We start from the raw sequence: 27,338 nt of genomic DNA, 5'->3' as shown, positions 1-27,338 counted from the left end.
GATAAAGTTGCTCCACAACGGATAAGATGGTAGTATTGTAAGTCATTCCATCACAGTATACATTTTCTCATGTTTTCTCTTCAGTTTTTCAAATGATAGAATTCTTTTTAAAAAATACATAAAATACCTCACTTGTCATATTAATAGTTACAAAAGGTTAAATGTCTTCTACACACAGATAGAACTTTAAGGCATAACTGGTATACATACTAAAACAAGATGTAGTTTGTATCTTCTGGCACCCTAACCTACAATTAATGAGCACAGTACAGGGCAAGGCGGTGCAGGCAATGTCAGAGTAAATGAGTGGGAATGCTGTAAGGATTTGAATAAATAATAAAGTAAAACTATAGTTTTAAGCAGTAGTCGCTTTTAAAAGTGTTTCATTTGGACTTCAAAAGCAGTTATTTGTAAATTACTTCCTCTTCTCTTTTATATATTTGCCTTTAGATCTGTTTCCCTGTTACTCTTGTTGAGACATTTAAAAAGGCCACCAGTATTCATAATACTAAACCATCTTTTCCACCTTCGTCACTTTGGATTTTTAATGCATCAACACAGCCGCTGCCCCTTCCCTTTCCTGACATTCGCGTGTTATGCCCACATTGTCTTCCCATTCTGTGACGTGTGCTTCCTCTGTACTAACCATCCCCTTATCCAGTATGAAGTTCTGTGGTTCTGATGGGTCCCAATGCCAGTTCTGACGGCCACTGGGCAGAAGGGTGGTGACACAGCCCTAGTTCTCTGCAGTGAGAAAAAGATCTACGTCATGTTTGTGCAGCACCCAGGCTGCTGCTGTTAGCAGAGTGGTGGCCAGGCCAACCTGAGACCAGCAAGTTTTTCATGTACTGAATTGTTGAGAAGGTAGCGCCCATACCCAGTGCCCCTTTATTAGTAATTCACATTAGTACAACACAGTTGTTAGGAATGGGCCAGTGTGGAGTGGAGTGGGAACTCAGCAGTAAAACACTTGTTTAACCTCAGCGCTGGGAAACTGTAATCAGAAAAAAAGAACAAAGAGGAAAAGATAGACGGACTAATACTGACGTTATCCTTGCTACCACACTGCGTTCTCTGGATGTCCCTGATTTTTACTCTTGTCTTTTTTCTGTTGTAGATTATCACATCTTCAGAGGGTCCTCTAAGGGATTTTATAGTTTTACCTGTTTTGGTTTTTTTTTTTTTTTATAGTTTTACCTGTTTTGTTTTTTATCATGGAAAAAAAATGCCTTTTTTTTTAAGCTAGCAAACTTAGATAAGTTTGAGAGTATAGAAATAGGCATGTGTTGATGTGTTAGATTTTATGTTCACTTCTCCCTTGCTTTCAGGCACTCTGTGAATGTGCGCTCCAGACTCCGTATGACAGCTTGAAACTGGGGATGCTGTCTGTCCTCTCCACGCTGTCAGGGACGATCGCCATCAGACATTACTTCAGTGTGGTTCCAGGTACGGCAGAGGCGATGGGAGGATTCCTCTCTGTGAAGACTTCCCTTTGCGGCTGTCGCGTGCTAAGGATTTATTGGGGATGGCATCTTACTAGCACCTATGGTAATAGAAACCTGTGCCTGGATCAGGCCTGCGCTTATTAAGACCTAGGGAGGGACTGCTTACCTTTCTAATCCGTTGATTTGAACTGAATTAGATGACTCTAATGTACACTTACTTGTTCCAGTCATGACTACATGGGTAGTTTGTTGGGTAAAGGGAGTTCCTGCCACACGTCTGACAGAAACGGAAAGCGTGATGTTTCTGTTGCTCTCTGGGTGTCTGGCCTCTCCTTTGCTGTGCTGATCCACATGTGGCTGGGACGAATAGTTCCCACAGCTGTCACCAGGAGGCCCCTTTGTTCGTCCCGGCCACCCAGCTAGGTTAGCCCCCGAAATAATCACACAGAAATTGTATTAATCAAATCACTGCTTGGTCCATTAGTTCTAGCCTCTTTTTTGTTGTTGTTGTGTTTTTTTTGTTGTTTTTTTTGTTTTTTTTGTTTTTCGAGACAGGGTTTCCCTGTATAGTTCTAGCCTCTTATTGGCTATCTCTCACATCTTGATTTAACCCATTTCTAATAATCTGTATATCACCATGAGGTTGTAACTTACCAGGAAAGATTCAGCATGTCTGACCTGGCGGCTCTGTGGCAGTTCTCTGACTCTGCTTTCTTCCTCCCAGAATTCAGTTCTGTTTTCTCCCGCCTACCTAAGTTCTGCCCTATCAACTAGGCCAAGGCGGTTTCTTTTTTCATTTACCAATGAAAGCAACACACAAACAGAAGGACCTCCTACACCACACAACAGACTGAATTGGGTACCGGTAATAAGTGGAAGTATGAGAGAATTCATTATGGTCATCGACGGTGAACATGAGACATTCAGTTTCTGCAAGGAACTGCCATGGAGCGTGTGCGTCTGTATAAACCGTGACCTAGAACCAACAGTGTGGCATATGTGTTGGATGGATTATGTATGGGTCTGGGGGCTTTGATCTCGGCTGTTCTTTAGCCTCTCCTTCCATGTTCCAACCTTAGGGTTGCAGTCTTTCTAGTGGCCCTGTGAGCTACTTGCTGTCACCTGTTCTGTATAACAAGGTCTACACGATTCTGTGGTTTAAAGCTGTCATGCCATCTTCACACCTCTTCCGTCAGTCAGCAGTTTTAATTGGATTCCACCAGTAGTTCTGGTGTCTCCAGAGTCGCTCATGGCACAGAACTCTGGAGACTCGATGGGACTGGATAGTCAAAGGTCACCTCATTAATGGTCGAGAGCAGTGGTTCTCAGCCTTCCTAACACTGCGACCTTTAATGTTCCTCATGTTGTGGTGACACCAACAATAAGATAATTTTTCTTGCTACTGTAATTTTGCTACTGTTCTGAATCATAATATAAATATCTGATATGCAGAATGTCTGATAGGTCACTCCAGTGAAAGAAAGAGGTCATTGAACCCCCTAAAGGTTCTAGAAAGTGAAGGCTTTTAGCTGAAGGCTTTTAGCTGAGGGGCCTGAGGGTTCTTTCTCCTTTATTTAACTCTCAGCTAGTGCTGTGTTTCATTCACTGCCTTATAAGCCAAAGCAGGTCATATGGCCAAGCCCAGCTAGGTGTGAAAAATAAGTAACCCTTGATAAAAATAAAGCAAGAAAATCACACAGGGTGGGAGAGATTGTCATAGCTTTCTCTATGAATGGCACATCAGTATCCAGTATGCTTCCAATAAATAATTCTTTTGTTTTGTTTTTCCTTGAGTTTTTAAGACAGGGTTTCTCTGTGTGGCCCTGGCTGTTCTGGAACTCACTCTGTAGACCAGGTTGGCCTTAGACTCACAGAGATCTGCCTGCCTCTGCCTCCTGAGTACTGGAATAAAGGCATGGGTCACCATTCCCTGGAAAATTATTCTTTTTAAATCAGTTACTCTTAGTTTTTTAGCTGACAGGTAACATCTTTCCCACTGGAACCATGTGACTTTGCTTAGGAGAATTGAATGAATTATAATTAAAATTTTTTTTAAAAAAAAATCACCAAGCATGATGGTGCATACCTTTAACTCTAACACTTGGGAAGCCGAGAGGCAGGGGAATCTCTCTGAGTTCAGGACAGCCAGGGATAAAAAGACTCTGTCTCAAAATAAATAAATAGGTAGGTAGGTATGTAGGTAGGTAGATAAAATAAAAATAAAATAGATCTTATGCCTTAAAAGCATGATAATGGCCAATATCTGCATATCCTTGTGATGGATAGAATCTCAGGTTCCATAGGTGTGCATAAAGGGTACTAAAGTTATACAGGGAGTATCGTAAAAGTCAGCAGTAGTTATGCTGGCTTAGACTGAGAGAAGCGTCTGTTTCCTCTGGGCTTTTCTGCCTCCCTCATCACAAATTTTCTTACAGTAAATTTTAATAGAGGGGAAAAAATCAAGTTATAAAACATCACATGGGCAAGAAAGAATAGCTCATTCTAGGAGTTCATTTTCCACAATTCTGAAAAAGAATCTGTAGTTTCGATTTGTAATATTTTGTCTATCTTAAAGCACAAGGATTTTAGTTAACTAGTATTGTCAAATCCAGTCAGTAAGTGGTTCCATGTCTTACATTGTCTGGAACTGCCTTGGCTCATGCCTCTTGTAATTTTCAACAGTGTCAACTTCATACTCAAGAAATGAGGTCCTCTTGGTGTGAGAGACAAGTTGAAGTGGGCAGGAGTCAAAAGAGGAATGAGGAAGATAGAGATCTGATTTTTCTTGAGGCTCACCCACTTACAACCAAGAGCTTCAGACTTGTAAATTAAAATATCTACTGTGTAGGACTTAAACACAGACTTGGGAATCTGAGTTTTAAGAGATAGTGTGGAAGAGTTTCGTGTGGTTAGCTAGTTTTATGACCCTGCTAATGGCTACTGGAAGTCTTTGAACTGGTTTCTTGTGTAAAACTAGGGTTGATTCACAGAATCCCTGTATCCTTGACCGCTGCATGTGTGATCATGGCATGGATTCTTATGTGAACCTTTTGAGGTAAAACCAGCAGTTTGGGGCAAGAAAAAGCAAGCACAGTGTTCTTCTGTGACCTTGCTGTATCTGAGAGGATGATGACAGTGGGTCATCCGTTTGGATGAGAATCCAGCTCCAGTAATGCAGTCTGCAGTTGTCTTGGCTTCTGTGCTGTTTCTCAGTCAATTTTCATTAATTTTTTTATGGGGAAAGTCCTATATTGATTTTAAATGCAATCATTGAAAAATGGATGGCACACCCCTACTTTACCTCCATGAAGCACGAGGAAATGGTCATGTTGTATTGTTAATAGAGTTGAGGCAGAAAATACTGTTAGCTTACTAGAAATTTTCTCATAAAACAAAAAAAATTGAACCTCCAAGATGACTGCTTTCTTGAACCATATGAATGAATTTTAATCTATGTTGCTTTTTTATGCTCCTTTAGGAAATGTCGGTTCTTCCCCCAGATCTTCCGATTTAGTCAAATTAGCCCAAGAGTGCTGTTACCATAGCAACAGGGGCATCGCGGCTCATGGAGTGAGAGTGCTGACTAATATAACCGTGTCTTGTCAAGAGAAAGGTAAGTGCGCCCAGTCTGGACAGGGCTCTGTGGATGTGGTCTCAGCCTGTGTGCACTGATGTGCAGTTGCACCCATCTACAGTGTTGTAATGCAAGTGTCCTAGGGCAGCCTGACCGTGTGAGCACTTGTGATTGCACTGTGGGGTTGGAATGTCTGCCTGAGCATTGCCCGGTTCCTTCCTCTGTTTACTGTGGTGTGTGGTGCTGGGGACAGGGATAGCCCGCATACGATTCACTACACAGCAACTGGAAAGGTTCTCAGATTATCCAGGTGGCAAGTGCTTTCAGTTAGTGGTGGTTGAGCTCTCCAGGAACATGATTGCATTTTCATAGAACTCATCTCTAAGGACATGCAACATTGAGCTGACTTGCACAAATAAGGAGGGTATATTGTATTATCTTCCTGGCACCATTTTAACTACAAGACTAGAAATTCTTCATGCCTGCATTCAAGAATGGGATGTGCATTTTGAACAGTGTTCATGCTGACCTTTTTGGGGGCCACAAGCTCACCATTCCTCCTCCTGCCTCAGCAGTGTGTGCTCCTAGTCCCAGTGATTCTTCACGGTTTGCCAAGGTCCTACAGTAACTTGGGAAACATTCTCAACCATTTGGTTGATTTGAATAACCAAGTCTAGTAAAAAATATTTCTTGTATGCGATGCATAGGAAACCGCAGTACATTCTCAGTGACCTAAGTTACCTGTGGTGTTTACAGCTCAGGGACCTTCAAGTGTTTGGTGGTGTGGTGCTGCAGCTGCAAGACACACCCAGAGCTTGCTTCTTAGGACCAGGACTTTGTAAGAGTGGCTGACTTTCACAAGAAGCTGAAGGCTGTTAGACTAACTGAAAATACATATGTCTGATGGAGCATGGGTCTTTGCTCCCAGTGTTTTCCTTACTTGAACTGGTAGTAATATTTCAGGTTCTCGTGATTTATAACTTCGTGACTTTACCTGTTGATTTAATGTGAATATTTTATAATCGTCAATAATGCAGTGGAGTTAAAGAAGATATCTGAAGGTAATCTTTATATTTCAGAAACAATGTGCTTTTGCAAAGTTATTTTTTAAATTTTTCATACAGGATATTCATATTTTGATCATTCTTTCTCTCTCCAGGAAAGTTAGGTTTACATCTTTGTTTCCTGTCTTAGACTTGATGTATCTTTCTCTGTGTGTGTGTGGGTGTGTGTCTGTATGTGTGTGTGTGTGTGTGCTCATCCTCTTCTGATCACCCTAAAATCCAGTGTTTTCTTCCAGATCTCTTGTCACTGGAGCAAGACGCTGTCTTTGGCTTGGAATCCCTTCTGGTTCTTTGTAGTCAGGATGACAGCCCCGGTGCTCAATCCACTGTGAAGGTGAAAATGGCATCACTTAGTATGCTTCCTGTTTCCATAGCTTCACTAGGAATAATCCCTAAGACACAGGCCACCGACTCTGTCATAGCTCCTCAGTCATACCGTTACAGGGCAGAAGCAGCATGAACAAAATGAAGGTTGGAGGCGATGATGCCACTGCTCTGATACAAGTAGAGACCTAGACTTAGCCCACAGGTCATAGTTTGTCATCCCCTGGTTTAAACATTTGCCATTGGCCTTCACTTTGAAAATTGTCACTATTAGCCTGGTGGTGGTGGCAACCCCTGTGATCCCAGCACTCAGGAGGCAGAGGCAGGCGGATCTCAAGACCAGCCTGCTCTGCAAGTTCCAAGACGGCCAGAGCTGTTACCTGGAGAAACCCTGTCTTGAAATTGTCACTATGGCTGCGCGGTGGCACACGCCTTTAATCCCAGCACTTGGGAGGCAGAAGCAGGTGGCCAGGCCAGCCTGGTCTACAGAGTGAGTTTCAGGACAGCCAGGGCTACACAGAGAAACCCTGTCTTGAAATCCAGCCTCCACCTACAAAAAGAAAGTCACTTTGTAGCTCAGGCTGGTCTGGAACTTACTATGTATGTAGCCCAGGATTACCTTGAATCTGAAACCGTTCTTCCATCCCTGCACTCCACAACGTTGGAATTAGAAGCATGTTCTACCATGCCTAGCTTGGTTTGATTGGTAATAGCCCAAAAGGAAGTCAAAATAGAAATATGAGACTTGCTGCATCTTGTTGTGAGCGGTTAATTAAATTGCTGTGAACTCTTGTGGTGTTCACTGGCAACATACATAGGCAGAACTCCAGGTCCTTTACACGTTGTAATCTGAGGTACCCCTGATAAGACCATGAAATAAAAACCAGGTGAAATTACTAGCCATCAATGTCTAAGCATTTATTAGTGTCCAGAGCATAGACGATTTAGTCCCTTTAAGAATTTTCACCTTTAGGGCCTGGGGAGATGGCGTAGCAGTTACAGTGTTTGCTTTGCACACAAGAACTCATATGAATGTCAGGGTGATGTGGTGGCCACCTGTAATTCCAGCTCAGAAGATGGAAACTGGATCCCTGTTAGCAAAGTAGCTGTGTCAGTAAGCTTTGTCTTTGTGTTGTTGTTACTAATTTTATTTTTGAGATTATAATATAATTACACTATTTCTCCCTTTCCTTTCCCCCTCCAAACCTCCCGCATACCCTCCTGTTCTCTTCAGAATTTCTGGCCTCTATTTTTCATTAATTGCTGGTGCATGCACATATGTATAATGTCACTTATGTGTGTCTTTTCAAGGCTGACCATTTGGCATTAGATAACCGATTGGTGTGCTCTTACCTGGGGGCGAGTATTTCTCTTGCTCTCAGCATTCCTTAAGCGGCTATAGGTTTAGGTGTAGGGCTGAGGCCTCCTGGACTTTTCCCGTTTTGTGTTAGCATGTCTGGTGTTGTTGTCCCTGTTCAGGTCATGTTTAGGCAGGCATGTTGGTGAGACTTCATGGGTGTAGATTCTGACCTTCTTAGGGGATACATTCTTATAGCAACTTCCTGATCCGCTGGCACTTAGTTCTCATTCCACCTGTCTTTCAGTGTTCTCTGAGCTCTAGGTGTGGTAGTTGTAGATGTATCCATTGAGATTGGGTCCATAACTGCATTTTGATTGTTGTTTTTGTTGTTGTTTCTGTTGTAAAGAGACGTTCTCTTGGTGAGTGGTGAGGACCACTCTTATCTGTGGGTATAAGGCTATTGAAAGGTAGTTAGGGATTATGCTGGTTTAGTAAAGTGGTGGTTATAGGTTCTCATCCAAGGTACGTGACTTTGCTAGCTGGGTAGTCGGCTGGGTTTCCCTCTTGTTGAAGGGTCTCAAGTTTAATTAGAGAACCAGTAGGAACTGAAAAGGTGGATATGCCACTATTGCACCCTAGGTATATTGAACCCTGTTGGTTGTTGCTGTGGTTCATAGGTGTCGTAACTGAGTACTTTGGAAGTTAGTGTGTATTTTTATACACAGGCTTACATGTATTGTACGTTTTTCTGTTTTGTTTTATTTAGGTGGATAATTTACATGGCCTATTTTCATTAATTGTTGGTGCATGCACATATATATTTCTATATTTAGGAATATATAAGAATTATAGTATATATAAATTTATTAGGAATATGCATATGTTTATATATAGAAATTATTATATATTTTATATGTATATTCCTAAATATATAAATGCAGTCTGCTCACTCAGGACTGGTCTTTGGTACTCAGTAACCAACCAGTCGGTGTGTTTTCCCTAGGGAGACTGTTACCTATTCTTGCTTCTCCCTGACCAGAGCACCTCACCCCCTGTTTTCTATTTCAGGATTTCCTGAAATTTCCTATTCTTGATCAGACCACTGTATCCTGTTATTCTCCTCTCTGTAGTTTCTCCAGGGTCTGTGCTCACTTGTGAAGGATTGGGGCTAGACGCCTCAGATGAGAGCATGCAGTGTTGGTCTTTATGGTCTCAGTTTCTCACTCGATATGATCCTGTGCCATCCCTTTACCTGTGAAGTTCAGGATGTCGTTTTCTTTACAGCTGAGTAGCATTTGGTAGCGTGTATACACCACGCTTCTGTTCCATTTCTCAGCTGCTGTGAACAGAGAAGCAGTGACTGGCTGAGAAGGTGTCCAAGGGTAGAGTACTGAGTCCTTTGGGCATCTGCCAGGGAGTGGCTGAACCAGTCTACAATGCTACACAGTGAGTGAGGGTTCCCTTTTCCCCACACTGAGTTTGAGGGAGGCCTGATCTACAGAGTAAGTTCTAAGCCAGCCAGATTACATAGTAAGAGTATATCTTTTAAACGGGTTTTTTTTTCCACCTTTTTTTTTTTTTTTTTTTGAGACAGGGTTTCTATATAGCCGTGACTGTTCTAGAACTCACTAAGTACACCAGGTTGGTGTCAGATCTATTGAGATCTGCTGCTTGCTTCTGCCTCATGCTTGCTGGGATTTAAGGTGTGTGCCATCATGCCTGGAAATTTTCGTCTTAAGTATGGAAACCATTAAAAATATATTTAAAAGGTTCATAAAAGGTGAGATGAGACCACCGTTGAAATCAAATGTGAAGATGTTAGGCAGCCCCTCTACTAATAACCTCAGCCAATAACCAGTTTGTTTTCTCTTTGGTGTGCAGATTGCTCTAAACTGTATGGTAAAGCTGGCCAAGGGCCGGCCTCATCTGAGCCGGTCAGTGGTCGACACTCTACTAACTCAGCTGCACAGCTCTCATGATACTGCCCGGATCCTCATGTGCCACTGCCTGGCATCCATTGCCATGCAGCTGCCAGTACTGGGTGATGGAATGCTTGGTGACCTTGTGGAACTCTACAGGGTGATTGGACGATCAGCCACGGACAAGCAACAGGAACTTCTGGTAAAGAACCGCTTTTAAACCTGCTGTAAATGACTAGGAGCCAGTCTGCTGGGCACTTCAGAATGCCAGCGCAAGCAAATGGCAGGTCAGAGTCATCATGTCGGTGCAGCAGTGCTCGGCATGTGGAAGGCCCTGGCTTCCATCTCAGCACCACAGAAGTATTTAGAACAGGACAGTACCAGGAGCTCTTGCTCATTTGTTGGTTTCTTCTGAGACAGGGTCTGACTGTAGCCCAGGCAGACCTTGAACTCATGACAGTTCTCTTGCCTCAGACTCACAAGTGCCAGCTGGGATTACAGTTGTGAGTTTCTGCATCCAACTAGTTACCAGGAACTTGTTCTACAAGTCGAAAGGAGTCTAGCATCTGAACTGCTCAGAAGCCAAAACTTTGTGAGCGCCTTTGGACTTCTGAGTAAGGACAGTCAGTGAGCAGAGTGTGCTAAAATTCCCTGGATCTGAAACACATTTGGTCACAAGCACTTCCAATAGAAATACTGAGCCTGTACTTTGATTTGGTTTAGAAGCCACGTCTAGGATTAAAACAGTTTTCTTAGCTAGACATGGTTGGAACATGCCCATAATCTTAGCATTTTAGGAGGTGGAGGGCTGGAGTTCAAGGGTAACCTCAGCTGCATACAAACACAAACACTATTATGAACTTAGAAAATGTTTAAAATTCAATAGTGAACATAAACTCAACCAGATTAGTTTTCCATTACAGGACCTCTCTAGCTGCTTGTCACTCAGTTCAGGCTTCGATGCTGTGATATCAGGACGAGGAGATTTAGAAAGGGACAGAGCAATGGCAGTCTCCAAGGCTGAGCGTTGCTGTACAGTGCATGGAAGCTGTAAGGTGGGAAGCAGAATGAGAGGACTTTCTCGAGCCTCTATGGAGGGTTGACACCCACTTCACCATGGGCTGTCAGAAGCGGTTACCTGAGAACTCACTGGCAGTGGTCATGGGGGGACATCATACGGTGACCACAACAGGGATCAGTGATACATACAAAGAAGCATTGGGCCAAGTTTGTTTGTTTTTCCTTTTATTGAAAGTAGATTTTTTTTTCTCACATAATATATTGTTTACGTTTCCCCTCCCTCTACTCTTCCTGTTCCTTCCCCATTTCCCTCCCATCTGGGTCCACTCTCTTTCTGTCTCATTAGAAAACAGGCTGCTAAGGGATTATGATGCACTATGATATGATAAACCAACACAGTGGAGTTGGGCAGGACAAGCAAATAAAAGCAAAAGAGCCCAAGAGAAGACACAAGAATCGGAAACCCACTGCTCACTCAGGAATCCCATAAAAGCACTAACCATAATCCATATGTAGAGGACACAGTGCAAACCCACGAGACCCTGTCATGTTCCCTCAGTCTCTGAGTTCGCATGAGCTTTGCGCCTTCTGATGTAGAGGGTTGTCTCCTCGGAGCCCTCCGTCCCCTCTGACTGCTACTCTTCTGCCTCCTCTTCCAAGGGTACCCTGAGCCCTAAGATTTGATAGTGACGTCCCGTTTAGGGCTGAGTGTTCCAAGGTTTCTCACTCTGCAGAATGCCATGGCCAAGTCTATTTTGTACTGAAGTGGCATTTGAATTAATCCCCCCCCCCCATCATCAGCATTACTAAAAGAAACTTTAAAATGCAGAACATAAGGAGTATTTTTGTTTGGAAGGTTTTTTTTTTTTTTAATTTTATCTGAAAGAATGCAGTAAAACATTTGCATCTACAACTTAGCTGAAGAAAACAGTGCTAGGCCGGGCATGGTGGTGCACGCCTTTAATACCAGCACTAGGGATGCAGAGCAAGGGCAACCTGGTCTACACAGTGAATTCTAGGACAGACAGGGCTATATAGAGACCCCGTCTCAAAAGAAAAGAAAACAGTATTATTATATATTAAAATCTACCCACCTTCACCTTATCTTAGTTACTTTTCTTGTAGCTATGACAAAACACCTGGCAAAAACAGCTTAAAGAAGGAGGCTCACGTGTGAGAAGCCATTCAGTCCATCTTGGGGAGGGCGTGGCTGCCAGGCCAGAGAGGGTGCCTACCTAGCGCATGAGGCCTCACTGGTCCTCTGTTACTCACTCAGGATCCCAGCCATGGACAGTGCTGTCCATCCTGAGATGTGATTCCGTGCCACCTTAGATAGGGTTCCTGTGGCTGAAATGAAACACCATGACCAAAAAGCCAGTTGGGGAGGAAAGGGTTTATTCTGCTTTCATTTTCTTATCATTGTTTGTCATAAAGGAGGTCAGGACAGGAACTTGAGCAGGGCAGGAACATGGAGGCAGGAGCTGACACAGAGGCCATGGTGGGGTGCTGCTTCCTGGCTTGTTCCTCATAGCTTGCTCAGCCTATTTTCTTACAGAACCCAAGACCACTAGACCAGGGATAGCACTGCCCACAATGTGCCGGCCCTTTCCTCTCGATCACTAATTGAAATAATGCTCTGCAGGCCTGCCTGCATTTTATAGAGGCCTTCTCTCAGTTCCTCCTCTTCAGTGTGTATCGAGTTGACATAAACCATCCAGCACACACGGGATTCTAAACAAGTTGGCGGTTGGGGTTAGCTGTAACATTCCCTGTGTTAGCTCCTCCTTGTCTGTCTTTGTGTGCTGTACTTGGATAACCTCAGTAGATGCCCCAAATGACATATGCATTGCTTTAAATATCTTAGCTCTATGTGAACGTTAGGCTACAGTTCAGCTTTCGTGGTTTGCCTATCTTGTTAGTGATTTATAGTGATCTTTGCATTTCACTGACATATCTTGCTGTGTGAACGTATCATAATTTATTTGTTCTCAGTTGTGAGCATTTTTTCTAATTCCTTGCTTTATAAATAGTGCTCTGAGTTAATGAAAACGGTCACTTACTGGCTTAAAAATGATAAATAATGTCAACAGAGAACCCATTTTGTCCCTTTTTGCCATGCTTATTCAGTTACTTTGTGTAGGTGTGCACATGCATGTGTGGCGGTCCAAGGGCATCTCTCAGAAGTCCGTTCTGTCCTTCCACCATGCAGGTCTGAGGTATTGAACTCAGTTCATCAGGCTTTGACAACAGACATGTTTACCTGCTCGGCCTGTTCTGTTTTGGTGATCTCCAGTTTTTGTCTTTGAGTAAAATTACATGTCTTTCTTGTTTGTTGTCTGTTAGGTAAGCTTGGCTACCGTGATTTTTGTAGCCAGCCAGAAGGCATTGTCTGCGGAAGTAAAGGCAGTAATCAAGCAGCAGCTTGACAGCGTCTCCAGTGGGTGGACTGTATACCGGATTGCCAGGCAGGCTTCCAGAATGGTACGGGCTTCCTTCCCTTCTGAATGATGGTGCTTGGTGGGTTTCAGTGCACATACCTTAAATGATGGGGCCATTGTCATAGTCAGAACCCAAGTAAAGATGGAAGTTGTCCTAGTCACTGTCCTACTGCTGTGAAGAGACACCATGACCTAGGCAGCGCTTACAAAAGAGCATTTAACTGGGGGCTTGGTTGCAGTTTCAGGGGCTTTGTCCATTATCATGCAGGTGTGGCTACAGGCAGGAAAGTGCTAAGGAAGTAACTGAGAGCTTTCCATCCTAATTCATGGGCAGCAGGCAGAGAGACACTGAGCCATGACTTCTGAAACCTCAGAGCCCACTCCCTAGCATCTACTCCAACAAAGCCACACCCCTAACCCTTGTAATCTCTTCAGACAATTTTGTTCCCTAAGGACCAGGTGTTTAGGCTATGAGCCCATGGGGCCATTCTCAAGAAGTGCTTGTTACTCATGGGCTCTTAGGATGCCAAAGGAAAGCACCTAACAGCTTTCCTCGTGAGCAGTGAGTGGTCTGTCATGTCGGTGCTTGTCATTGTGCGAACAGTGACGGTGCACACTGTCTGGAGCGTGTTAGAACCACTGTACAGCTGCAGGTTGTCGGAACCAGGGCCACTCCCCCTCCTCTTTCTGGCCCACCATTCTTTCTCCAACCCGATCATTGAATTTTTTAAAGAAATACAAAGTGTAGTCGGACCAGAAACCTGAGGCAGAGTGCAGAGAACAGAGTGAGGAGCACGGCTCTTCTCAACAGTGGTTGAAGCGGTGCTCTGCTTCCTGCCATCTTCCACAGGGAGGAACACTGTTGGCCGGATGTTCCGTGCAATGGCATGGCATGTGGCACCGCAGGCAGGGTCAGGTGTCTCTGTCTTCAGGTCACTGCATGTGCATTCCCCGACCACCAGTTGACTTGGCTCCTGGAGTTCCCTCGGCCCCTCAGTGGCTCCTGCAGAATGACACACAAGCACTCACCTGAGTAGACCTGAGCTACAGTTCACTCCATTTGTTTTCTCTTTGGAGCTGTTTTAGTAAAGAACTCGAGGCGTTACGTTATAAAAGCAGCTGGATGTAATTTTTCTGAAGAAGTATTTAGACTGTCTCAAGGAATTATGTAACATGAGATGTGATATTGGGGCTTGTTCTGGGTTTGCTGTCTACTGTAGTAACAGCGCAAATGCCTAGCCTCACTTCTGGCCCCTTCTTTCCTTAGGGCAACCATGACATGGCCCGAGAGCTTTACCAGAGTTTGCTGACGCAGGTCGCATCGGAACACTTCTATTTCTGGCTGAACAGTTTGAAGGAATTCTCGCATGCCGAGCAGTGTCTCACTGGGCTGCAGGAGGAGAGCTTCAGTTCAGCCCTTTCTTGCATTGCTGAGTCTTTGAAATTCTACCACAAAGGGATCGCCTCCTTGACAGTGAGTCCCATTCCTGTCATGATGGTGTGGGTGCTATCCTTTCTGCTCTGGGTTATTCTCTTTTGACAACTTTGTGAGACTTGGTGGTAATATCAGAATAATACATGTGCACAGAAATTAAACTCTTGCTAGTATTCTTAAACTAATGGAAGCTAATGTTTTGTTTTTATAAAGCACTGGGTATCACACATCCTGACAATTGTCTAATCGAGGCAGACAAAGTTAAGTGGGGATAGAAATAGCCTCTTCTTCCAGATTCTCAGTTGGTAAGATACTAGCTGGCCCAGTGCCACCACCAGGCACAGGCTCATTCTCCAGTCCTGTCTAGCCACTCATAAGTAGAGGTTTTCAGGGTATTTTGTAATGTTAAGGCTTGAACCTGGAGCCTTGTGCATGCTAGGTGAATGCTTTGTCGTTGCGATGACGTGGGAGTCTTACTTGACAGCGGTTCTCAACCCTCCTGATGCTGCAACCCATTAATGCCGTTCCTCATGCTGTGGTGGAAGTATTTTCATTGCGATTTCATAACGGTAATTCTGCTACTGTTATGAATCACAGTGTAAATACCTGTGTTTTCCAGTTGTTTTAGGTGACCCCTGTGGAAGGGTTGTTCAACCCAATAAAAGGGTAGTGACCCACAGGTTGAGAATTGCTGTTTTATAATAAGAAAGAAAATGTTGAAAATTCTAATGTGCCACTGTTTTAATCCTCTGTGGTTTCCAAATTAACAATCTCCTACAACGCTTACTCTGTCTACCAAGAAAGGATCTCAGAAAGGAAATCCTTAATTTTTCTTATTTTTTGAAATTTCACCAGTTTCTTTTTTTTTTAAAGATTTATTTATTATGTATACAACATTCCTTCCATGTCTGCCTGCATGCCAGAAGAGGATACCAGATCTCATTATAGATGGTTGTGAGCCACCTTGTGGTTGCTGGGAATTGAACTCAGGACCTCTGGAAGAACAGTCAGTGCTCTTAACCTCTGAGCTATCTCTCCAGCCCCACCAGTTTCTTAAAATGAGCTGCATCCCTAAATAAAAACATATTCCCTAAAGTAGTACTTTCTGTATTAGTCAAGGGCATTTCTCCCTAAAAGTGAGGAGGTTATTTATTCAGCATTAAACATTTTCAGAGCATTGTGACACACTTTAAAAATTGAGTATATTGAGCTGGGACCTATTTGCATATGTTTATAACATTTTAACTATTATTAAGCCTGGGCCATCCCAAAAGCAGTGTTCTAAATGAAACTTAAGAATCAATGTCATAGAGAGACTGTAGCTATGCAGACTATGTGGTACCTTTGAGGTCTACTAAAATTGATTGACAGGTATTTAAAACAAGCGTATCTAAAGACCCATAACCCTTCCTCCCTCGTCCCTACTCGTGCTTCCCTCTCATACCCAGGACTCAGCTAAGCCCTGAGCTGCCTCTCCATTTCAAAGGGCAGCTCTTCTCTCTTAACCTTCTGGAGAAGGAAAAGGTTGGTAGGCTTTCATCAGGCTAATGAATGTCATATAAAATTTAAAGGTAAAATTACTGGTTTGGCTCAATAAAATTGTTTGATTTTTTTTTTCTAGTTTATGTAGAATGGGAGATTATTCAATGGTAAAAAGTGCTAGGCAGTGTCTTGATGCTCAGAGCTGGTAGCTCTTTCAGAGAATCTAGCTTTGGTTCCTAGGACCCACCCACACAGTGGCTCCTAGCCCTCTGTCATTCTAGTTCCAGTGGATCTAACACCCTCTTCTGGCTTCTGCAGTCATTGCACACACTGCAGCCAGCAGACATGCATGTGGGCAAAATACTCATTCACATAAAAATAAAAATGATTTTAAAAAGTCTGCTAGGTAAATAGATTCACATAATAGTGAGGTGGAAATAGCAGGGAGGGAATAACACTGAAGTGAGTTGAGACCACCCTGCCAACTGGTTACCTTGGTCCAGGATGAAAGGAAGTTTGTTTTTCCTTTTCTTGGGGAGCATTTCGAGCAGTTTTGACTATTCCCAGTATTTGCTATTTCTGCTGACCTTAAAACCTAGCTCATCTAAGGTTTAGCCCCAGAGTTGAGAAGAGTAAATGTCGCCTCCTCTCTCTCTGACGGTGGTCAGACTCTCCCTGACATCTGTGCTGTAGGCGCTGTGGCTGTGAAGAACACTGCTCTTGGCTGTGTGCTCCGCATAGCACACAAGCTCATCACAGTGGCTTCCTAGGCGCCCATCTTCCCAGCATGGCCAGCGTTCTCTCATCACTGCATCTGGCTTCTCCTTTGGTTTTAGAATGCATGTTAGAGCCTTAATGTCAGGGCTTTTTGTTTTTCAGATATGTGTTCATGTCATATATACTTACTTGTGCTCCTGTCTCTTCTAAAATAAGTAACATCCAGTAAGTTGATAATAATAGGTAGGGGTAAGAGAGATAACTTAGTTAAGAGCATTTGCTGCCCTGCTAAGGGACCCAAGTTTGGTTCCCAGCACCCACAACAGATGACTCACACTGCCTGTAATTCTAGCTCTAGGAGATCTGAAGCCTTCTAACCTCCTTAGGCACCTCACGCATACAGGGCATACACACACTAATTAAAAATACTAATTTCTGATTAGGTTTATGTTTATTTTATGTGTTTTGCCTGCGTGTATGCCTGTGGATCACATGCATGCCTAAGGAAGTTAAAAGAGGGTGTCCTGACCACCTGGAACTGGGGCCACAGGTGGTTATGAGCCGCCATGTGAATGGGTCCCCTCTGGAAGAGCAGCCAGTGCTGCTGACCTGAGCCATCTGTCAGATGAGCCCATTGGTAAGTTTTTTAAATTTGCAAGTAGTAGTAAAGAGGCAGAAGAAATAGGGGATCTTCTTCAGTCTTCCTACAAGAGCAAATCAAACCTAAGACATTAAACACAATTGAAATAGTCTCTGTAGTGTCTTGATGCAAGCTGTTTTGTAACTAGAACAAAATATTGAAAGGTTGAAAATGTCAACACAGCCAAATATTGAGGATAGATATTTTTCCGTCACATTCAGTGCCTCAGGGGTCCTTGCATTTGGAGAAGGGTGCAGGCAAATGTGTGCTTCCATAGAGGATGCAGGAGCAGCTATGCAAGCTCCGTTTGTCATTTGTAAGCAGAGCTCCACTGAGGACCTTGTGCGCAGCTCAGCCCAATGGAAATGCCATGAGGGACTCCTGGAACCCAGCTCCCGTGCCCAGCTTCCCTGCTAGCAGAATAGTGTGAGGTGGTGCTAAGAGACCAACACATCAGTGTATTCAAAACAGCCATCTTGTAGAGGATGTGCCCACTTTGCCTCAGTTTACTATTAAATTAGCACATTTCCAGTATATGCCTTTTATTAAAAACACATTGCTGTGTTCTTCACTAGGACGGTTGCTAACCAGTTGGAGGCTGTGATAGCTCTGCCTGTGCTTCTGGGACTTAGCCCCTACCCAGTCTGTGGCTGCTGCTTTGTGCTCTTACACACTTCCCTCTTGTGCTTCCATCCTCCTGAACGTCTGTGTGTGATCAGCAACTCTCTGGTGTTCTCTCCACAGCATCAGAGCTCAGAAACTCTGTGGGCTAGAAGGCAGCTTTGAGGCAGTGAGGCTGTCTAGAAACATGTTTCTGCCCCCTTTATCCTCCTTTCCTCATTGCCCAACTTTTTGGCACACTAGTAATGGTTTTGGTGATGGAAACCACAGACTGGAAAGGTAGGAGAGTGGTAAGATTTAGGGAGATGATGTCTTTTAACCTTCTGAGGTGATGTCTTAGTGATTTATTTAGCAAGCTGCATGCTAAGTGCAGGCAGCGAGGAACCTCTGAATGTCAACAAGGTTTTCAGGCGATGCCACAATGGTGTTTCTCTGATGTTGTTAGATCATTCTCATTGTGGTGTAGGTATTTCCCCATCAGTGTTACTATGACCTGTGCATAAACTGGGACAAATGCAGTCCTCCCTTGGCTAACAGGAAGAAAGATTCCAAGACGTTCAAACAGCCACAGGTGTCCAAGTCCTTGGATGCCTGCGTCCCCCATTGAACAGGTGCAGCTCTTACACGTGCTCCATGCTCCGTGCTCGCCCCTCTTGTGCTTTCATCACCTCCAGGTCCTTACAAGCCTAGCACAGCGTGAGTGCTGGGTAAACAACTGTTGTGCTGGTATGCTGTCCTGGGATGTTTTAAAGAGAAAAGGCAAGAAACAGCCTGTTCATGTTCCATTCAAGTGCATTTTTTCCTGGGCATTTTTAAATTAGATTTGGTTGAGTCTAGCGTGGTGGGTTACTTTGTATTAAACTTCTTCCTTTATTCCAGGCTGCCAGCACACCACTGAACCCTTTAAGTTTTCAGTGTGAATTTGTAAAACTCAGGATCGATCTTCTCCAAGCCTTCTCGCAGCTCATTTGTACTTGTAACAGCCTGAAGACAAGCCCTCCCCCTGCAATCGCCACCACAATTGCCATGACCTTAGGGAATGATCTGCAGAGGTGCGGCCGGATCTCCAATCAGGCATGTCTTGATTTCTCTCTATTGTGGATATTATTTGGATTTCAGAAATTTTTGAAGATGAAAGGTTGTACAGTTAAAATCAGTGCTGTGTGTCAAATACTTACTCGTCGGTATGGCAGATTAGGATGGTGTGCTGGCTCGACAGCCTGGGTCCTGAGAGGAGGAGTGACACTGGAGAGTTGGGAATGTCAGTCACAGTACTAGTTATCCCAGTGACTCCTAAAAAGACTGAAACACAAGTGTTAGCAAATTATCCACATCGTTAGCATGTATAGCTTCCTTTGCCATCATTGTTGATTTTATGTAATAAAGTTATGAAAATGATAGCACAATTTTTATTTGAACTGTTACTGAGGATGAGTTTTCGGTGCTTTAATTTTTTTGTTTTTCCTCTTCTTTTTAGATGAAGCAATCCATGGAAGAGTTCCGAAACCTTGCTTCCCGGTACCGAGATCTTTATCAGGCATCCTTTGATGCTGACTCAGCAACTCTGAGGAATGTAGAACTGTATCCTCTGTCATTTGGAAGACCTTGTTCTTGGGACGTGTTCTCTCAAATACAGAGTAAATTTGCTCAGTCAAAAATACAGATTTGCTAATCCTTATGTTTGTTACAATTAATTAGTAATTTCTTCCTTAGAAATTAAATAGGAGCACATAGCTTCACTCTTAAATTTAATCTTTTTAAAAGGGCTGGCTTCCTGGTGGTCCAGCCACCTTAGGAAGATCTACCACAGCCCTGAATCGTGCCCAGGGCAGTGACACAAGCCTGCTGTCCCCAGTGCTAAGGAGACTGAGAATTAGTTGGACCAGGCGGTGAAAACCAGCCAGCAACTCTGGAAGGCCTTTCTCAGAACAATGCTGGTCAAGCCCAGGTCCCATCAGCCAGGAGCCTTGTGCTCACTTGAGCACCCACAACACAGTACATGGCTCATGGCTAACAACCCTTGGTTATGGCCACCACCACATCCGTTCCCTCAATCCTCCAGAAACCATCCATCTTATTTACCATTCTCAGTCTTATTGGAAAGAGGGGGAAACTGTTCTGAAGTTGTCGGGCTTGTGGGTTCGTAGTTGTTGGAGTTTTAATTGATTGAGTGATTGAAGCTTAATGAATGCTCAGGATCCTCTGCCATAGGAGTGCATACTGGCGAGTCTGTACACATACTCAGATCACAGCAGAGGAGCCATCCAAACAAAAACTCGGCAGTTGGCTCTCCTTGCTTCCTTCCTTCTTTCTCATACCTTCTTCCTTCTTTCCTTCCCCCTCCTTTCCTGTATCAACAGAAATTCATTGTTGTTTCATTGTTTGTTTGAAACACCCAGGAAGTGCTGCTTTATCTAAGGTAAAAATCAGCAGGGCTATAATTGGCCATGAAAGGGCATGCCTGTAGCCCTAGCTGCTTGGGAGGCTAAGGCAGGAGGATTGAGACCTTGTCGTCCCGTCCCCCCCCCCCCCAAAAAAAATGTTTAAGACAGGGTCAGGGTCTCTCTGTAACCCTGGCTCTCCTAGAACTTGCTGCGTAGATCAGGCGGGCCTCAAACTCACACAGATGCATCTGTTTTTTTCCTGAGTGCTGGGCTCAAAGCAGTGTGGCATGACTGGCTCCTTACCAAAGCAGTTTAAAGGTGGGGGTACATCGGTAGCTCGGTGGGAACAGTGTGCAGCATGTACAAGCCCGGGGTTCAGTCCCTGGGGGGTGGGGTCCCACGTTGAGCTCTGAAACACCCTGCCTGGAAAGGGGTTTAAATTGCTGGTGTAGACAGTGTGTACTCTGTAAAGGGAAAAGCATCCTACGTCATGGAGTGGATGATTGTAAAAGTACAGTGCTCAAGTTTACTCATTTAATATTCTGATAGCAAAAAGTGTGAGGCAGGTCTTGTGTTCTCCTGTGTGACTTAACGCTGCTCTAGACAGCAGCAGAGCTGCTTACTGATATCTCATGCCATAGAAGCCCTGGTTTTGGATCCAGAGTCAGCAAGGTGAGTTGAATGATGCTTGCTTTATAAAATTGCAAATGCATTGTTACCTGATGATCAGTTGCAGTAGTGTTTTGGAAAGAAAAGAAAGGAGAGCCGGAGAACTCTTCCTGGTTGCCTAGGGTCACAGAGCTAGGACAAAAAGATGTAGAAGAGCCGCTTCCCTCTGCATTTACAGCATTGACCTAGAAAGAAAACTAAGAAACAATTTGGCTGAATATGCTGTGCTGGGGAAATTGAGTTAATAACTCATAATTGAACTTCATTTGTGTATGTATGTATGTATGTATGTATTGCCTACATATGTGTCTCTATGATGGTATTGGTTCCCCTGGAACTGGAGTTACAGACAGCTATGATCAACCATTGCTCTTAACCGTTGAGCCATCTCTCTAGCCCCTGAAAGTTGAACTTTCCCCAAACCAGAAGATGCTCCTTATTTGCTTTATTAAAAATTTCTTTTCCTTCCCCCAATAACTGATTATTCAGAATAGTTGTGTTCGTGGAAGAGGACTGAGAGCCTTCCGTTTCACTCCGCACTTCACCCTTGTGGGAAGCCGGGGAGCTGAGTTCGCCAGCCCCTTCTCTGTTAGAATATCAGTCTCAGTGGGGCAGCTATTTTTCTTCCACTTACTGCATCCATTGTAATATGTTTATTTCTTGATGAAATTTAAAGTGTAGAACATAGCCCTGGAGTCAGGCAGATGTGACTACAATGTCTCATTCTTCACTACTAACTCTGAGAATGTATTTGTTCTCACTAAGGCACATGTGCCTAAGCTGTAGGCACAGTCTCCTTCCCAGGCCCTGAAGAGTGGGTGGAGAGCTGTGTGTGCCTAGCTGAGCGCCTTACACATAGTAGCTCCGAGAGGACCTAAAGGACCGAGTGTGTGCCTGGTGCAATTGCCTGGCTGCACCCACTTCCAGATAGCCCTCTTCAAGTTTATATAGGACTCGGGAGTTTGCTCCTTACCTGTCAGAAATATTTCAGAGGAAGGACAGGAAGGAATCTATCTGAGCTTTCCTAGCACACTGTCCCAGAATCTCCTGCTCATTCAGTGCTTTTCACTCCAGGCTTTGTGCTGACACCGTTCCCTCGGCCATCGTCCGAGTCTGGTGGCATGCTGACCTACGGATCTGTCTGTATTCCCATCTGTCTCTTACATGATGTCTTTTAATCTTTTAAGTATGTTACTTGCTGGCCCCTCCTCCAGTGTCTTTTTTCTCATATGCTAACAGATTTAAAGACCTTCATGCGGGTAGTTAAGAATTACATTGTAAAAAAAAAAGAATTACATTGTAGTCAGATTTGGGTTTAAATTCCAGCTTGTCGGTGAACAGTTGTACAAATGGAGGCAGGTTAGCCTTTCCAAGTGTCATTTTCCTCGAGGATCTGTGATTGGAAATAACTTCAGTTTTTAAAAGATGAAGTGAGAAAGTGGACCATGTTCAGCAGATGCGTGCGGTATTGAAGGGATCACTGCTGGAATGGGGTAACTGTGCTGGTCTCTGCTTCAGCTTCCAGGAGTATGGGCCCACCGGGGCTGCCCATGCTGACAGTGAGTACGAGAGAAGAATGATGGCCGTGCACAGCCGCGTCCTAGAAGAGGTGGAGGCGCTCAACCGGAAATATGCCCCTGTTTCCTACATGGTAAGTGGCATTTGTTTTGCTAAGTTTTTATCATTGAGGAAGTGGATATTTAGTTAAATCATCTCTAACACTTTTATTTTTATGTTTTATTAAAATGTAATTGTAAAGAACATGCAAATTAAAAACGTCACACAAAGAGGTTAGCTAAACCCACACTCTTTGCCTGTCATTGGACTTGTGTGCACTTAGAGTAGCTGTTCTTAAGTCACAGGGCTGCTTGTTGATTTTACGTTCTCATTGTTGAGTGTATTTTATGCGTTCAGCCAGCACAGATATCAGTGATAAGGATTAAATAATCCCATCCATGGCAGCCCATCTCCTGACTTGATGACCACACTAACATATCAACTCTCACGTGTCCAGATGCAGGCAACTTTGATCAACGGACTTGCCTAGTGCAGACCAACTTGTTTGTTTTACTTACTCTTTGAAACAACCAAATTGAAGTTGTGGTAATTCTTAACTCTGTCACCAAGCTAGAATCACTTTGGGGGCTTTTAAAAATTCATCCCTCAGACCACCCCCAGAGACCGTGACTCTAAATCTGGAATGGAGGCCCGGCACACGTATTGTGACTCCAGAGTTAGGGTGGAGGCCCGGCCCCTACAGTGATATCAGAGTTAGGGTAGAGGTCCACCCCCGTACAGTGGTACCAGAGTGAAGCTGGAGGGCAGGCACGTGTACAGTGGTACTGGAGTTCAGAGTTTAAGCCTCACAGAGGTGCAAACAGTGGAGTTTCAGAGGGTGCAGTCCATCTCATACTCTCATAGTACGGCATTGAGTAAAGGACACGAGACACTCACTACTTCCTTATAAACAGGCTTCCCAAATAGTGACTAAAAAAAGTGCCTGGGCTGACCTAAACTATGCATCATGTTCAGTGTATTTAAACATGTTGAATACAACTTAGGCTTATAATACTTTCAGCCCTGGTAGGGTTTTTGTTTGTTTGTTTTTGTCTTATTCTTTTTTCAATTAATTTTATTTATTTATGCATTTTTTTTTAGGTATGAGTGCTCTATCTGCATGTAAGCCTACATGCCAGAAGAGGGCATCAGATCCCATTATAGATGGTTGTGAGCCACCATGTGGGTGCTGAGAATTGAAATCAGGCCCTTTGGAAGGATAGCCAGTACTCTCAACCACTGAGCCATCTCTCCAGCCCCTCCACCTTTTTTTTTTTTTTTTTTTTTTTTTTTTGTCATAGAACTAGCTCTGTAGACCAGGCTGGCCTTGAACTCATAGAGATCCGCCTGCCTCTGTCTCCCAAGTGGCAGGATTAAAAGTGTGTGCCACCACCACCTGGCCTTTTGTTTGCATTTTTGGTTGACATGGTCTCACTCTGTAGACCAGGCTAGCCTCAAACTCAGAGATCCACCTGCCTCTGCCTCCCAAGTGCTGGGTTTGAAGGTGTGTGCCACACCCGGCCTGCCTCTGGTAGGTTTAATCAGAGCATGATCCTGTCATAAGGTAAGGGAGGACACTTTGCAGAAGCTTCCATGTGATTCTATCATGCGGCAGTGGTGAAAACACACAGAAAATAAAACTAGTAAGTCTAATTTGAAAAAAATAAGAAATTAAAATGTAAGGTAGAAATCTGTGATTTTGTGTGTTTGTGTGTGTGTGTGTGTGTGTGTGTGTGTGTGTTTTGACTGTAGTTTGTGTACTGCATGTGTGCCTGGTACCTGAAGGAAGCCAGAGAAGGGTGTCAGATCCCCTGGTCTGGAGTTACAGATGGTTGTGAGCTTCCATGTGTGCAGGGAATTGAAACCAGGTCCTCTGGAGAAGCAGCCAGTGTTTTTAGCCGCTGAGCCATCTCCCCAACCCATTGATCGCATCTCTTGACATGAATGATTGAGTTCATGTGTGGTTGTGGACGTTGCACCTTCTTGCTGAATGGTGTGTGCTCTTGGAAGCATTTGTATGAGCACATGTGTTTCCAGCTCTGCCCTGAACATGCTAAGTTGTACGTTTGCAGGTTTTTTTCAGCTGACGTTCTCTCTCCACAGCACACAGCATGCCTCTGCAATGCCATCATCGCCTTGCTGAAAGTTCCTCTTTCATTTCAGAGATACTTCTTTCAGAAACTGCAGTCCACCAGCATCAAGGTAGGGCAGAAAGAACACGTAAGGGTTAAAGACTAGCTAAGTAGGCTGGAGAGATGGCTTATTGAGTAGCAACAGCATCTGATATCCAAGCTCAGTCCCCAGGGCCTGCACGGTAGAAGGGAATGACTCCTACAGGTTGTCCTCTGACCTGCATGTGTGTGCATGGCACTCATACCCCAACACACACACACACACACACACAAAATGTAGCAAGAATCAGCTAGCTAGCTTCTGAAGATGTAATGGGACTTGGCTAAGGTTTATTATCTTCACTTTGGCATAAATAAAAATTTAGTTCTAAGACTTTAGTTGGCTGCCTTTACCCTCTTTATTGGGGTAATGGGAGTCCATCGTTGTCTCTTACCTCCAGAAATGAGTTCTTAGAAGTCTGCTGCAGTTGCCGGCCCGCGTCTTGAACTGAGTCTGTGTGAGTGCAGACCCAGCTTTGGTCAAAGCAGGCCAGTGCAGCATCACCAACCTACCTTCCAGGCACTCTTGCCTTTGGAGGATGAGTTTGAAGAACTAACCCACAAAGAGAGTTAGTGTATTGAAAAACTTCAGCCACTCAGAATTGAAAAGCTATTTTTGAATGGTTGGGAAAGAAGGAGATTGTCCCCAGAGAGAGCTTGGATTCTGCCTGTCAGTGAACTTTTGCATCCATTTAATGTTTTTGGTTGGAACTAGCATTTCAAAAAGACCTTAATCATCAGAAAAGCTGATTATGGAAGGGAGCAGGCCTAAGGCAAGCTGTCTGCACAGTCGATGACAAGGGCAGCGGCTCAGTAATGTCAGGAAACTCATTCCTTTCACCTTTAGCCAAACTTGAGCTTTCTACAGTTGAGGTGCATCTGGGGTTTACACTGCGCTTTTAAAGAAAAGCTGTAAGTTAGAAATATTACTCAGCAACCACGAGGCCTCGGGATCAATCCCTAACACCCAAATTGCTTGGGTTCTGTAGTGGCAATTCATTTGTATTTTAATAAATAAAGCTTGCGTGAAGTTCAGAGAGAAAAACAGTCACCCTCGTCAGCCTTACAGACTAGACAGTGGTGACACACACCTTTTTCCAGTAGCCACACTAGTTTGCCATAGAAACCGGGCAATAGTGGTGCATGCCTCACACACAGTCTCATTCTGAGATTCCTGGAGGCGGGATCACCATTTCTGACTGAGGTAGAGGAAAGAGCCAGTGACTGACTGCTTTGCTTTTCTGACCTTCATGTTGAGCCCCAATTTCTGTCTCTGGATTTTTATTAATCGTGCTACAGGGTTCGTTGTGGAAACTTTTTTAAATAACATAATAACTTAGTTCTGTGAATTATCTTAGAATTTTAAGTTTGTTTGCATTTTAATCCAGTCTATTTTAAATTACTTAAGACAGTTGCACAGAATTTTTTTTTTCCCTAGAATAAAGAGGTCTCCAGTGGACATGAAAATTATACATAGCCTTTTACCTGAGGGAGTGTTCATCGCATCCCCCTCCCTGAGCAGAGCCCTGGCAGACAGCCCCTTTGCCTGCTTCCCTCACACGGCCTGGCCTGGCCGAGTGAGAGCACAGGTGTTGAAAAGGAGCCTGGGGACTTGACTGGGAAGCTCATGTGCTGGGTGGTGCCTCCCTGGGAGGTCCTGGAGTGGCTTGTGTGCTCATCTGCTTCCGTGCTCAGTGCAGCCAGGTGTTAGAGGAAGCTTGGTTCAGGCTGTCAGCACTTATGCTACTGTTTCCCCAGCTTGCTCTGTCACCGTCTCCCCGGAACCCAGCCGAGCCCATTGCTGTCCAGAATAACCAGCAGCTGGCCTTGAAAGTGGAAGGCGTTGTTCAGCATGGCTCCAAACCAGGGCTCTTCCGCAGAATTCAGTCTGTGTGTCTGAGTGTTTCTTCCACACTGCAGAGTAAATCCAGCCAAGACTACAAGGTAACTCGCGTGCGGAAGAACTGTGTGCAGCATGCAGGCCCCAGGTGGGGCTCTCCTCTGTTCAGGCAGCTTCACTTCCATTGGACGGGGTCATAATAACAAGAGCACAGCTGAGGCCTGGGCAGACTGTTACTTGGTGTTTCTCTTTTCTCTGCTTGAACCAGATAGTGGGCAAAGCATTCCAGCAGAGATCAAAACACGAGTTCTTTGACTCGTAGAGCACACAGCAAGAACTATGTGACCATGTGCCTCTGGTCGGGTTTCCCGCCCCGCCTAGTCCCATGCTACTCAGAGACCTCTCCTCTTCATGCTCCTCCTCATACTTGCTTCCTTTCCTGAAACCTTATTCATAAGACCCACCTCCTCAGGAGGAGTGCTGCCTGCTGTGGCGCATAACGTACAGGGAATCTTGGGAGTTCGCTTCCTTGAGGTGTCACGAGGTAGGTAAGTGCTGTGTGACCATCTGCCCCGATAGGGTTCCCCATCAGCACCGCTCTGCAATTGATACTGCCATCCAAAGCCAGGACACTGCGTGTGTTCACATGCAGAACCACTGTCTCTGCTTAGACATTTCTTCTCAGTTTTGTGTGATTTAATCCATAGTATATGCCCAGGTTACGCTGGCATATTTAAG

General features: G+C 44.3%; 1 protein-coding gene across 1 annotated transcript in view; it reads left to right on the top strand.

Annotated features, from left to right (window-relative positions):
- Ints7 (integrator complex subunit 7) overlaps positions 1–27,338 on the top strand; it is a 57,617-nt gene that overhangs the window by 28,276 nt on the left and 2,003 nt on the right. The window contains exons 8-19 of the mRNA XM_038349213.1: positions 1,329–1,446; positions 4,924–5,058; positions 6,320–6,417; positions 9,589–9,828; positions 12,990–13,127; positions 14,352–14,558; positions 18,859–19,053; positions 19,457–19,560; positions 20,967–21,035; positions 22,551–22,683; positions 24,693–24,791; positions 26,519–26,704. Of these exons, the coding sequence (XP_038205141.1) occupies positions 1,329–1,446; positions 4,924–5,058; positions 6,320–6,417; positions 9,589–9,828; positions 12,990–13,127; positions 14,352–14,558; positions 18,859–19,053; positions 19,457–19,560; positions 20,967–21,035; positions 22,551–22,683; positions 24,693–24,791; positions 26,519–26,704 (1,722 nt within the window). The remainder of the gene's footprint in view (positions 1–1,328; positions 1,447–4,923; positions 5,059–6,319; positions 6,418–9,588; positions 9,829–12,989; positions 13,128–14,351; positions 14,559–18,858; positions 19,054–19,456; positions 19,561–20,966; positions 21,036–22,550; positions 22,684–24,692; positions 24,792–26,518; positions 26,705–27,338) is intronic.

This window comes from Arvicola amphibius, chromosome 12 (genome assembly GCF_903992535.2).
Source record: "Arvicola amphibius chromosome 12, mArvAmp1.2, whole genome shotgun sequence".
NCBI classification, from domain to species: domain Eukaryota; kingdom Metazoa; phylum Chordata; class Mammalia; order Rodentia; family Cricetidae; genus Arvicola; species Arvicola amphibius.
Note: the sequence above shows the minus strand (reverse complement) of the source record. Positions and strands in the feature narration are given on the sequence as shown.